The sequence below is a fragment of the Rousettus aegyptiacus genome, unplaced genomic scaffold (assembly GCF_014176215.1).
Source record: "Rousettus aegyptiacus isolate mRouAeg1 unplaced genomic scaffold, mRouAeg1.p scaffold_m13_p_4, whole genome shotgun sequence".
Lineage (NCBI taxonomy): Eukaryota > Metazoa > Chordata > Mammalia > Chiroptera > Pteropodidae > Rousettus > Rousettus aegyptiacus.
Genome location: NW_023416307.1, coordinates 138672803 through 138686072, shown reverse-complemented (window position 1 = coordinate 138686072; position 13270 = coordinate 138672803). Strand labels below are relative to the sequence as shown.

The 13270-nt window shown below is 43.8% G+C and overlaps 1 protein-coding gene across 7 annotated transcripts in view; it reads left to right on the top strand.

Annotated features, from left to right (window-relative positions):
- THRB (thyroid hormone receptor beta) overlaps positions 1-13270 on the top strand; it is a 319642-nt gene that overhangs the window by 218897 nt on the left and 87475 nt on the right. For all 7 annotated transcript variants that reach the window (XM_016124883.2, XM_016124877.2, XM_016124879.2 and 4 more), the window contains exon 3: positions 11422-11485. In XM_016124883.2, coding sequence (XP_015980369.1) covers positions 11464-11485 — 22 coding nt within the window. In that variant the 5' untranslated portion in view covers positions 11422-11463. The remainder of the gene's footprint in view (positions 1-11421; positions 11486-13270) is intronic.

Sequence of the window (13270 nt, the reverse complement as noted above, 5' to 3'; positions counted from 1 at the left end):
CTATCCCCCTCCCACCCTCACACCTACTGCCTGGCCCTAGATAACCGCTACTTCACTTCTATCTCTGTAAGTGTGATTTTTTTTTTTTAACCTAGACACTGGACAATCCCATCTCTTGACTTATAATTAGAATAAAATGATCAGTGATCCCTCAAAATCTGTCATTTTCGAGAAAATTTATTTTCTTCATGCATCACTGAGCCTGCCTTCCTCCATTCGGCCCCTATCTCTCAACACCACCTACAGAGGTGACCAGCTTTCTTCATTAAACAAGTATTCATTAAGGGCCTGCTGTGTGCCACACACTGCCTGAGCGCTTGGGGTCATCAGGGAACAAATCAAAGACCCTTGACCTCTAGGAGCTGACCTCCTAGCAGCGGGAGACAAAACAATGAGCAATGATAACAAAAACAAAACCAGAAGTAAACAGTGCAGTTTGTTAAAAGATGCCACGTACTGTGGGAACAGGAAGGAGTGGAACGGGATGCAGGGTATCAGGAAAGCCGATGCTTGGGGCAGACAGGTCCGGCAGGGACATGGAAGGTCAAGGTGGGCATCTCTGAGAAGTTAAGGTTTGCAAGTGGAGGTGAGGAAGGGACCTGAGCATTGGACAAGTGTTTCAGAAACAATCCCAGGGCAAAGGCTCTCTGGTGGGGGCACAGGTGACACGTTCGAGGAACGGCAAGGAGCCGAAATGGGGAGAGATGCAGGAGACCACGACAGAGAGGCCAATGGGCAGGTCTGGGGACCACGGCAGAATTTTGAGCAGTGGCTACCATGCTCTGAATTATAGCCTCAGAGAACCACTCTGTTGCATTGAGAAGAGGTCAGAAGGGAGCGAGAGCAAAAGAGGGAGACGTCCCAGATACTATCTCAGAGGCCACTTTAGGGCAGTGGTTCTCAGCCTTGGCTACCCATCTGAATCTCCTGGGCAGCTTTACAAAACTGAGGCCTGAGCTACAAAGCACTAATTGGTTTGGGGTGCAGCCTGGGCACTAGACTTTGCAGAGCTGCCCAAGCGATTCACATGTGCGGCTCAGGTTGACCTTTAGAGATTCAGGAGCACTCAGTAGTCTCACCTGTTTGACTTTGCATCTGGGAAACAAAATCCCACAGTTGGCCGCAACCGCTTATTGGCAAAGCTTATTGGCAAGGCTGTTTCAAGGGGACCAGAGATCTCACTGCTACAGCAAGGCCAGAAATGGCACTACAGACAGTGTGCCAACTGGGATGGGACTGGATGGAGCCCACGTGGACTACCAGACTTTGAGGCGCTCAATCGCATTCTTTGGCTGGATCCAAACAAGTGAATGGGCTTTCTCCACACTCCTGAAGGAAGGCTGGTTGTGCTGTGTCAGGGCAGCATAGAAGGATAAGGCTGGAACCCCAGGAAGTGGGTATGCAATTCATTCAAATAAGCATCTTTTGAGAACTGTAATTATAGTGTGCCAGGCATTGTGCGGGGAGCTGCCAATAAAAAGATAAGGTCTAACTGTCCTTGCCCAAGCGAAATGGCTTAAAGTGAATGTCGTATAGTATTTCAAAATGTGTTATTTGTGGGAAGGCTTTAAATAAGCCAAAGGGGAAAAGGCCCCTTCGGTTGCATATCTGAGCTGTTGGCATTTCTAATTCAGAGGGATGAATAGAACATTATTGCGTTCCATGGGCACAAGTACAGCAGGAAAAAAGATGCTTGGAGCCGTGAGCCAAACATGAATCAGCAATCTCATTCTATTGTTCAGAAAATAATCATGATGCTGGGAGCATGGAATTTAAGAATTATGCAGAACAGCCCTTCCCCCCAGCAGGAAACAGACACTGGCTAAAATATTGCATCTTGTTTTTGGCTTCCTGAGCTCAAAGGAATGATAAAAAAAAAAAAAAATCTTGGAGAGGATTTAGGGAAAGTTGATTTATAAATATGGAAAATACAACCCATAAGAAGGGAGCTGATTTAGACACAGCGTGGTCGGCAGCCTCTCAGAGGTGGCATGCCGAGGGAGTGTGTATTCACTCTTGTGACCAGGAAGTAGAGCTGCCCTAGCTTCAGTAACTAACAAATGTTTCTTGAGTATCTGCTATGTGCTGATCACTGGGGCAGTCCGGAGGTCCCTGCTTTTGGAAGACCTTCTAATCTGTGGCAGTGAGCGGGGAAGTGCAGAACTACTACGTGAAGCAGTAGTTCCCAACTCCAGCATGCATCCGGACCCCAGCATGTATCAGAGGGCTTATTAAAACAGACGGCTGGACCCCACCTGCAGAGTTTCTGATTCGGTGGGTCTGGGGTGAGCCTAAGCATTGGCATTTCTTAAAGAGTTTCCAGGTGATGCTGACACTGACCTGGCAATCACACCCTGAGAACCCTGCTCTAAGGAAATGACATGGGACAGAGAGGAAGGTGAGTGTGGACTGAGTACTGAAGTCCACTGGTCAGCTGTAACTGACCTCCTGATACTAGAACATGGACTACTTTTTAAATGTGTTCTCCAGTGCATAGCTGATGGTTTTTAATTAGCAAAGTGCTTTGAATAAACCACAGCAGCCGTGATTTTGCCAACACCCAAGGAAGGGTGGCAAGAGGCAAGGGAAGAAATTTCTCTACAGGCCCATGGAAGTCAGATAGGACATAATAACGGCAGGGATGTGTCCGGCAAATCCAAACCAATGAGCATGTATGTGGCCTCATACCAGCAGGTGAATGGCTTCAGGAGTAAGAGAGTGACAATAGGGTGACCTATCCCCACACTCAGGCTCAGACTTGGCACTTCTCTTATGAGCAGAAGTTCTCAACAGAACCAGCTGGGAAACCTTTCCTAGGTACACATGCCTGGGCCCAGTCCCGAAGACAGTGAGCAAGTCTCTTCCACTGATTCTGCAGTAGCCTCCTCCTTGAGATTAAGAACCACTTTTCCTACAGGCTCCATAATTGTGCCCCAAACTTATAAGTTAACATGAGTGCAGAGCTAACTTTTTTGAAAATGCAAACTTCCTGAACATATCATGTCTCAACTCTTTATTACTTCAAGACTTGAGTGTTTCAAATTCAAGGGCACCCACTTAAAATTCAAGTGGCCATCGAAGAAGGTAACTAACTAGTCACCAACAGAGCTGGATGCTTTGGTAAGCGCCTCTTCCCTGGAAATGTTCTAGACAAGGCTGGCCGTGCTGGTCAGGAATGGAGAAGTAGGGATGCCTGCCCATCATCAAGTGTAGCCTACCAAGATGGTGCCTCAGCTCCTCTAACATGTTCCCAAACCATCTAGGCTGGTGGCTCCCAACATGTGATTCCTGGAAAGTATAGTCAGATCACCTGGGACTTTGTTAGAAATACAGACTCCCAGACCCACCCACCCCACCCCCAAACTAGCTAAATCAGAAAGTCTGGTGTGGAGCCCAGCATTCTGTTTTAACAAGCCTTCAAGGTAATTGCCAAAGTTTGAGAACCACTAGTTTAGTTTGTATGTCGCTTCATTGCTACATATCAGTCAGAAAGGGAACAGAACGGAAAAGCAGGCAACCTGCCATTTATAGATCTACTTGTACAAGTCTTCTGGCATTTTAATATCTCATGCTCATTTGTCAGATTTTCACCTAAGAAATTAGTGAGGCCAACTTCTCTCCTACCTTTGGCATCCCTGTAATTCCCAGTGGTAACGTGACTTATTGCATCCCCCTTCTTAGACAATGCAAGGGCTCTGTTCTTTTACTTTTTAGAGACTTCCTCACACTCTCTTCATACGATAGGGCTCAAGAAGCACTACCAATGATGGTCAAGTTTTGCTTATCCTGAAGATTGCTTATACACTGAAAAGGCTGCTCTGTCTCATTCTCTTATTCTCTACTCCACATCGTATGCTGGCCTGGCTCTCTTAGCTGTATGAAGCAGAAAGGTCAAATTATATGGCCATGGTCTCACAGAGAGTGAGGGGCGAAATGAGATTATGTAAACCACACCCTTGAACTTTTCACTACTTCCCAAAACTGGTACAGTTGTGGTCCCCAAACTCTGTACCAAGGCATCAAGAAAACTCATAGGAACACAATGGAATGTCTTTGAGTTTTGAGAGAAACCCAACAACTGTCAGACACCACACAAACATACTATTAGGCTGTTTGGGCCTAAGCACTTAATAAATAAAACATTTAAATGTTTCCTTTGACCTGAGGTCACTGTGGAACAAAAATTACTGATATACTAAGGGTGCCAGGAACTGAGAAAGGTGGGAATCTCTGTATTATAGAATCACCAACGCCCAGGAAGAGACGTGTTTTGACTGTACGCTTTCTGGTCAGAATCATATATATGAGCTAGCACATTTAAGGAAATATACATCCTAAGTTTAACCTAAATGTCGAGGGGTGGGGGTAACTGTAAGAAAACTACATGAATCCTTAGGGGCTTCTTTCTTTCTTACCTTCGAGCCACCTAGATCTACCCAGCCCGGCTCCCTGACTTAACCCTTAACTACAGTCCCTGCGATTTTTAAAAAATAACAGCCTACATTTTTATTCAGTGCCCCCAGCCCTTTCTTTATGACCTAAATATAATGAATGAATTCTTACAAATTGGTACTAATAATTGCTCTGGTACATTCCTGAAAATTGCCTTTAAAACATTATTAAAAGACACCATCGAGGCCATGTGTGTGCTCTGGTATGTTTATGACACCTCACAGGACCATAGAAATTTTCCAATAAAGTTAGTGACAGGGACCTTCATCAAGGAGCATCAGACAAGAAGTCAATGAAGGGAACATGGAAACTAAAGTTCAGGAAATATATTTCTGGAGGAACTTTGCAGTGTAGTCCCCTACCCCACCCGCTGCTTGGCATTTAAGAAGTAGTAAACAATTACAACTATATTTATCAAGAGAATTATGTTTTCCTCTTCAAGGAATTTTAGGGACAAAGCAGTCTTCACAACCGCTCCTTAGGAAGATTATTCTTTTTATCCCAGGGTTAAAAATCTATACAGAGTTTACAGCAGATTCTAGAGGCAGCAAAGCACCAGCTCAGTCTGAGCAATGCCATCAACCTGAGATGGAGATAGCTCTGGCCTGTGGTCAAGTAGTAGCATCTTTTCTTATGAACCTGTCATAAGGGTTGGGAAAGGGGGTGGGTTCTTATTTGTTGTTGTTGGCTTATTGGTCATCGAACACTTTTAAGAAATTAGTAATAAATTATTTAATTTACTTCTAATGTTTTATTTTCACATTCTCATTTGTTGTTTTTCACGCACGTGTCTCAGTGAGTCACCTGACCACAATTATATAATCAGGCATCTGATGGTTCTGCAGGGTACACTCCTTCCTCGGGAGTTACTTAACTCCCCTGACATGATGAAGGCGTTTCACGTCTATTCAAAACACACAAACACTCACAAGCAGGCACATGCACACACACACTTGTTTTCTTTGGCACAGGAAAGCTGCCCTACTCTCCACCAGGTGTCAGTAGAGACAGTTCCAATCACTTGCTTCGGCCAAGAGGCCATCTGTTGAAGTTGTTTCTCCTGCTATCTTAGACGTTTCCTCAAACCACCCATCTGCTTCCTCTGAAAAGACTAGCTAGCTTCCATTTCTTAGACGCATTCGGAGATGATAGTCCACCTGCAGAGAAGGAGAGCCCACCTGTAGAGCTCCAAGGAAAATGCGCTATAAACATAGCAGGCAGTCAAGCGGATTCTTTTAGAGATAGCCTCATAAAACTTTTACTGGCTGTTTTTATCTTGACTTTTCTATCACTATATTATGTGGCTAAAAATTGTTCCAAGTTTCACTCAGCGTGACAATAAATTAAAGTGGCAGATCGTTTGAGACTCACAGAGGGCTTTTTTGTTTGTTTTAAAGCTCACTCCAACCCCAAGAACCCTACTCCCAACACTGCTGACTTAGTCCTCAAAGCAGAAACATGATTTTACTTACACTGTAGCCCCAGAATCTAGCACCCAAAGACAGAAGAAATCTACTATATGTCAAGTGCACTTATCCTATTTAATTTATAAATTCCCCCTTTGAGGTGGATGGCCTTATATGTATGTTGGGAACCCAACCCTTTGTTCTTTACATCACCCATGTCATTCCGTTGATAAGTGGCTAGGCCCACACTCTTTCCATGTCATGGTGACTTTGCCTGGGAGAGAGATGGAAAGAAGGAGAGAGGGGGACAATGATTTGGCATGGACATAGGTTAAAAGAAAGAATAGAAGTGAGCCCCAGAATGAGATCGTTGTTGAACTTGAATTAAAAAGAGTAGATGGGTTAAAAGTAAAGATTAATCATTGCCAAGAACAAAATTAAACCACAGATCCTGGTTGTATTATCTCACTCCCTAAAGGCAAAACACTTACAGCTAATGCTGCAAATCTGAAATCAAATTCATAGCTTTGCCATTCAATAGTCATTTGCTGATGTCGCTTATGTGGGGCGCTTATTTCCTACCATACCCAGAAGAGGACTTTCAACTCTGCCTTCTCTTCTAAGAGGTGATCCACTAGGATTGAGACGTGGGCCACAGCACAAAGCAGAGCTACTACTATTTTTCCACATCTTTATTAACTAATTCAGAGTCTTATTGTTTTTTTTTTAACTAGCCCCATCCCCGATCTAACTATGCTGGCTTTTAATTTTTTTTCTCTTACTTTTTATATGCTCTATTCACAAATAGGGTTAGTTTTATTAAATGGAAAAAGTGGATCATATGTGGTATGATTCAAAGATACCTTGCCTCTGTTCTCTTAAATATTTGAGTTCTAAAGTTATTACTATCATCAGGCATTCAACCATTATATATTTACTTCATTGAATCCTAGATTTACTATTAAAATGCAAAGATGTCAGAGAAGGACAACTCAGGTTGTATTTAGGATGCTATAAAATTGGGTACGAATTCATCTGTGTACCCAACCTTTGTTGTCCCTCGTAACAAATTTCAATGAACATGAAAGGCAATCTTGAAAGCAGAAAAAAAATGCACAAAAAGGTAAAATTCGGTCTGGGAAGAAGAGAATGGCAGAGTAGAGAGGAGCAGTTTCATCTCCATTTTACCTCCGTGATGATGGGGTCCAGGGAAATTGGGCTTCTGTGCTGTTAAGAGTCTTGAAACCACCTCAGGACACCTCAAGTGGAGGGCAGATAGGAGCTCCAGTTTTACACACCTTAGGCATGTTTGGGGCTGGCCCGGAGATGAGTAGATTGTAATAATAGTGACTATAATAATGAAGAAATCTTTCAGGAACTTACACTGGAGTTCTACTTTTAAATTTATAAAGCATTTTCAGATTCTCTTTGCCCTCATCATAACCTAAAAGTTAAGAACTGTGATTTCACTTCACAAATGGGGCTCAGAGAGTTGAGGAACCTGTCCAAAGAGACTCGAACTACTGAATTGAGACTCAAAACCATCTGGAATGATTCCCAGTCCAGGAGTCTTTTCTCCACACCTGGGGTTGAACTTGTCCTTAAAAATGTTTTCTGAATGTCAAGGTGCAAGGTTTGAGGTAAATGGGCTCTTCCCTCAGAGGGAAAGGGGATAGGAGGGAAACTCCAGGAGAGAGAGGAGTGCTTTTCAAAGTGAGGGCAAGAGGCCCACAACAGAAATCCACAACCTCATTGCCTTCCTCGCGTAGGGTGCAGCCCACTCTGAGGGGACAGGCATTTGCCTCCACCCAGCTGTGTTTTCAGATGCTGCAGACAGCAGTGTCAAGGCCAAAGTGGGGACGAGTAGGGTGAGGGGCTCTGGCCCCATCTCAGGACCTCCCACAGTGGCCAGTAACCACAATATCCAATAAACTTTGTAAAAATATGGTTGCTTGCTGTGTAAACACAACATCAAGACACATCCCCAAGCTGCGCTCTCCACTCATATCACCACAACTTTGAAAATGAATCCTTTTGTTTAGGAGGTGGAGAGCATTCACGTTTACTCAGTGCCCAGTGAAAGGATGAGCCTGCCCTCCTCTGAGAGCTTCCCAGTGTTAATGGTCTCAGCTCTGAGTCTATAATAGCCTCGCACTTGAGCATCTGACCCTTTAAACTGAACCAAGAGATTTGCATATGAAAGTTACCCACACCACACCCCACTGCCCATGAAGCCCATGAAGCACCAGCTGAAGCATTAACATAAACCCTGTGTGTCCCAGGGTTCTGACACAATGGGCCACATGAAGCTCTGGTGCCCCTTCTCCTGAGAGAGCCAAGGAGAAGCAAACTAACGAAGGTGGCCTTACAAAGACCACAATCATTTTCTCCAGAAAAAGCATACGTAGAGACATGGGGGCGATGTGGTGTTTTATTTTCATTATGTCCAGATTGTATAAGCAGTGCCTCACTAGGTCCATATGGAAAGATTTTTCAAGGGGTGTTTTTTTCCAGTCATCCCTTCAATGTCGTAGTTACCACTGGGGACAAATGTAACACAAGGGGATGAAAGGCATGCGGTGGAGCTTTACAAGATGGAGTTCTGGGTGTCCTCTCCGGCCCTAGTCCAGGTTTGTGGCCTTGAACACTAAAGCTGGAAAACTAAAGACTCCATGTAGAGGTGCCACCAGCGGATGAGCTCCTGAGGAGTCCCCCTCCACTGAGGCAGTTATCGTTCTCAAATAGGCTCATGCCCGTAAAGATCTCCCATGACTCCCCATTTCCCACAGGATAAAGTCCAAATTTTACAGCAAACCTTTCAAGACCCTTCACCATCTGGCCCCAAACTGCATTTGCAGCTTCATTCATGCAGCCATTTCCTGGCCCCTCCCCACCCCCCAGATCATACGCCCTGTGCCAAGCTGCTGTCCCTTCTGAGCTTTTATTATTGAGAGCCACACCTTTCATCCCAGAGGACGACTTAGCCCTGAGTGTTTCTCAGCACCGCCCCCTTGGCCCAGGACGTCTGTGGCTTTTATTTTTAGCTACAGCTTGCCAATAGGCTCTGCCTTCCCATCCAGCTTGTAAAATGGATTATAAATCCCTTGAGACCTGAGAGCCTCTGGTCTTAACCTATTTGCATCCCTTGTGTCGATCCCAGCATTAAATGCTCTGTCACATTTATCACTGTCTTAGTATTTCCACCTCCTAAATGTCCCTTGAGTCCCTCACCCTCTCACCACCTCCACTGCCACCACCAAAGTCCTGGCCACCTTCATCTCTCCCCCAGACCTGCATGGCCCCCTGACTGGTCTGCTTTCACTCTACATGTGGAGCTGTAAAAATGCAAATTGGATCATACTGGTCTCCTCCTTAAAACCGGCATAATTTATAGGAGTTACCCATGTTCCTGACTGGAATCAACTTATGTAAAAATGGAAAGGGTTGAGGAGCCAGATCTTTGTAGGATCGGGATGAATATAGCTTGGCTTCTGGAGGAGAACTGAAAGCAGGGGTTCTCACCTGAGGTTTTCTGTGAATGTCAGATTCTTCCTCTCTCTCACCTTCAGACAGGCTTCTTCCATGTGGCTGAGAAATACATGGCCTCAAACAGTTTTAGAGTTTTAGCTTCTCATAAATTGTGCCACCAGAGAGGGACTAGTAAACTTTTCCTCTATCTCTCTTTTCCTTCCTCCCTACCGCTCTCTTTCTTTCTCTCTCCAAAATCCTGAAAAGCATCTTATTATCTCAGGTCTTGAACCACCTTGGCCAAAGGTGGAACATTGTCATTGACTCAGTTTGAGCCAAGTTTCTCATCTTCTCTGAACATTCAGGGACAATGTCATTTGAAAACGTGGTCACTGCCATAGGTTGGGAGGGGGCAGTTAATGGCATCTTAGCTTCTAAGAAGAGCAAGAGTCTAGACACTCAAGACTATAAGTGTGGTCTGAGCGCTCAGAACCTGGCCCCTCTCACTCGGAACCCAGCTGAACAGGTGTGTGAAGATGGAGCCCGAGGGCTTATAACTGGCGACCCTTGAAATGTGAATCAGCAGCAAGAATGCATTTGCCTAGTAGTTAATATACATCTCTTCTTCCAGATCCCAATTCATGGCTTATATCATGCCACATCAACTTTCATTGATTTTATTTTATTCAGTTATTCAACATATTTGTTGAGTACCTATCCTGTATCTGACACTCTGCTCAACACAGAAGATATGAAAACGACAAAGACAGTTCCTGCCGCAGAGAGACTATAGTCTAGTGGGAAAGGTAACCACATAAACATGTACTTACCACAGGTGTAACAAGAACAATGATCAAGGTATGAATTCAGTGCTGCAGTATTGGCATGAGATAGAATGAAAGGCCATATATAAATCCCTGTTTTAAACATAATCTAAATACTCCCTCTTCCACATATTTCCTCTTCTCCTACCAGTTATTTAACATCAATGTATTTCCTCCTCTTCCGGTGGTTTTTTGTGCAGAGTGCATTACGGTTGACCCAGTCCTTTCACTCATACCATTTTTAAACCTCGGAAACATCAGCCTTGTGAAGTAGGTAGAGTGGGTATTATTTTCCTCATTTTGCACATGAAGAAATGGAGATTCCAATGCTTTGGAATTACTTGTCATGATCCCATAGCTAGTAAGTGACAGCATTGACCCTGGAACCCATGCCTTGGACTTCAGTACTATTCTCAAGTCACCATGCTGCCACTATCTACCGCTGAATGCAGAAGCCTCTTCTAGAAAAAGAAATTGAATTCTGCTTCTGTCTCCAGCTGTATTCTGACAGACTCTGACCCACATTCATCAGTCATCTGTTTATCTGCCTGTGTACATCCTTCAACATTCTTCCCTCCGCTAGAGCACCTCTGGATACTGACGTCCACCGTGCCTCCTTCCCTGGTCTAACGGCCAAGTCCGTCTGTTGCTCTTGGATCTCGTTAATGTAGTGGGGAGGGGGAGGAGTTTAGCACTGACTGAGAGAAAGTCACAAATGGGGAGATGAGAATATGGATTCTGTTCTCTAGAGCAGAGAATCCGACACTTTTTTAAAGTGCTCATGAACTGCCCGTGGATCTTGTCTAAATGCAGATTTGATTGAGTAGGTTTGAGCTTGGACCCAAATTATCTGTTTCTAACAAGCTCCCAAGTGATGCTGAAATTGCTGGCCCACAGACCACACTTTGAGAGGCAAGGATCTAGATTGAAGATGCTAATACATCTTAGCCGCTCTGAGGAAAAGCAACAAGTCAGTACACTGGAAGCTTTCTTTCAAATTTGAAATGGGAAAATGAAAAATAGACATGTGATCTTAAACAAAATATTATTTTAAAGACATATTTATAGAAGGAACCCTGAGATGAAAATTAAAAGGTCTTGTAAACTTATACCTACCATGAGCCCGACTATGCTTCCATTTCCCTGGTTCTGACTTGAGAGTAACAAATCACCCCACTCTAATTAATGGATGTGATATTGTTTGGAACAAAAACATTGCAGAAAATGCAGGTTATAACCTGTGGTATTTTTTCTTGTCTTTTTCTTTGTAGGAGATGTCAGTGAAAAAGAGGGTCCAGAATGACTACTAACCTATGACTCCCAACAGTATGACAGGTATCTATACTTTGAAATTTTTTTGTGTGCATCTCCATCTTTGTTTCACTAAGAAAGATATAGAGTTTCTATAAGATCAACCTGAGAGTCTTTGCAGCAGTTATTTCCAAACCCACAAGTGTTATTAAATGAAAATGCATCCTGCGAATACGTCTTTGCAAATGTGCTTCCTTCTTCAGCTACTGTGAAATGCGTCATTACTGCAAACATGAGGGAGTGGGGGTGCATGATAATTCACTGTCAAAGGTTAGTTTCTAGCCATCCTAAGATCACCCTCACATACTAAATACATTCAATCTTTACAGCCATTCAAATCAGTATAATAAACAGTTCTATACACTTACAGACCACAGAGTCTAGGTGTCTCCCCCCAAAAGAGCTGTTCATTCTGTTTGGCAGTAGAGTCAGAATGGAATATGATTAGATCACATAAAATAAAGTAAGCTAGAAACTCTTAGCAAGGGACAAAGGAGAAATAGGATGACCTCGAGGAACATAAGATTGCGTTAGCACAAACTTTTTGTGTAATACATAGAGCAGGGATTGCAAACTCAGAGGCCTCAGGGTCCAGGCAGCTACACTAATGCCTGAAACAAACTGGGCATACTAACAAAGCTGGACAACCCAGGTTCTCTCTGAAGAGAATCCATTCCTCCACTCTAGGCATTCATTGACAGGCAAAGATAAAGCCCAGTCTATCCAGAGATTTAGAATTTTCGAAAGAAGTTGTAAGTCCAAGTTTCAAATAAAATATCCCTGTTTGTAAATATAAGCAATTAATGTATGAAAATGTCAAAAACTCATGCACCAGTCAAAGTGTCTGCTGACCAGAACCAACCCATGGACTGTCAGCTTACAACCTCTGCTATCCAGGTTCCAACCCAGAACCAAGCCCATGACAGCCCTTTTGGCTCCTATGGCAGCAGGGCAGATACCCATAGATAGAATTTGGAGTGTCATGGGAACACTCTGACTTTCGATAATCTATTCATGTCACCTCTCCACCCAGTGACAAACTAAACATGCAGGACAGTTCCTCCCAGAATCCATTCCCTGGTAGACTTGAGAAGTTGAAATCGCTGCTCCACCTTCTGGAAGTTTACAAACCTAATTACTGACACATTACATTCCCCACTGTCACCGCCTTGCCTCTCTATCCATCTACACTTGAGTTCCTGGTGCAACAAAAAAATAGAGTTCCTGGGAACACCAGAATGATTCACACCCATAAGAAGTGAGGGTCTCAAAATCACATTTCATCTTCTCATCTGACTTCTTGCTAACAGGCACCAAAATGCTCCTTTTCCCATTTTTATTCCACTGCCAACCTAGCCAGTAATCTTCTCCATTTAAATCTCACTTCTGTGTCGTAAATCTGCTCATCCAGTGGAAAATTTGTCTAGATCAAGTTTAGCAATGCCTCCATGTTTGTGCTGCTACAAGTAGATATTTGAACCAGAGGCATCACTCCTTCTTTGCAGCCACAAGGTATATGTGAGCCCACAGATGTCAGACAGCAGTACTGCAGAACGTAAAGAAAGTGTCCCGTCTGATAAAAGACAGCGTGGAATCAAGTGCTGCACAGTGGTGGCTCTCCAAAGATAGTCTCAAAGAACATACTCTCCTGAGACATATGAAAATGATAAAACTTGGTATAAAAGTAGGCTATACACCGGTTTTGCTTGCTTTGAGGTTCTGGTAGTGACCATTCATCCTAGGTTCTTACAGAGTGGGGTCAGCACTTTTTTGTTAAGGGCAAGATGGTAAAAATATCTCTGGCTTTGC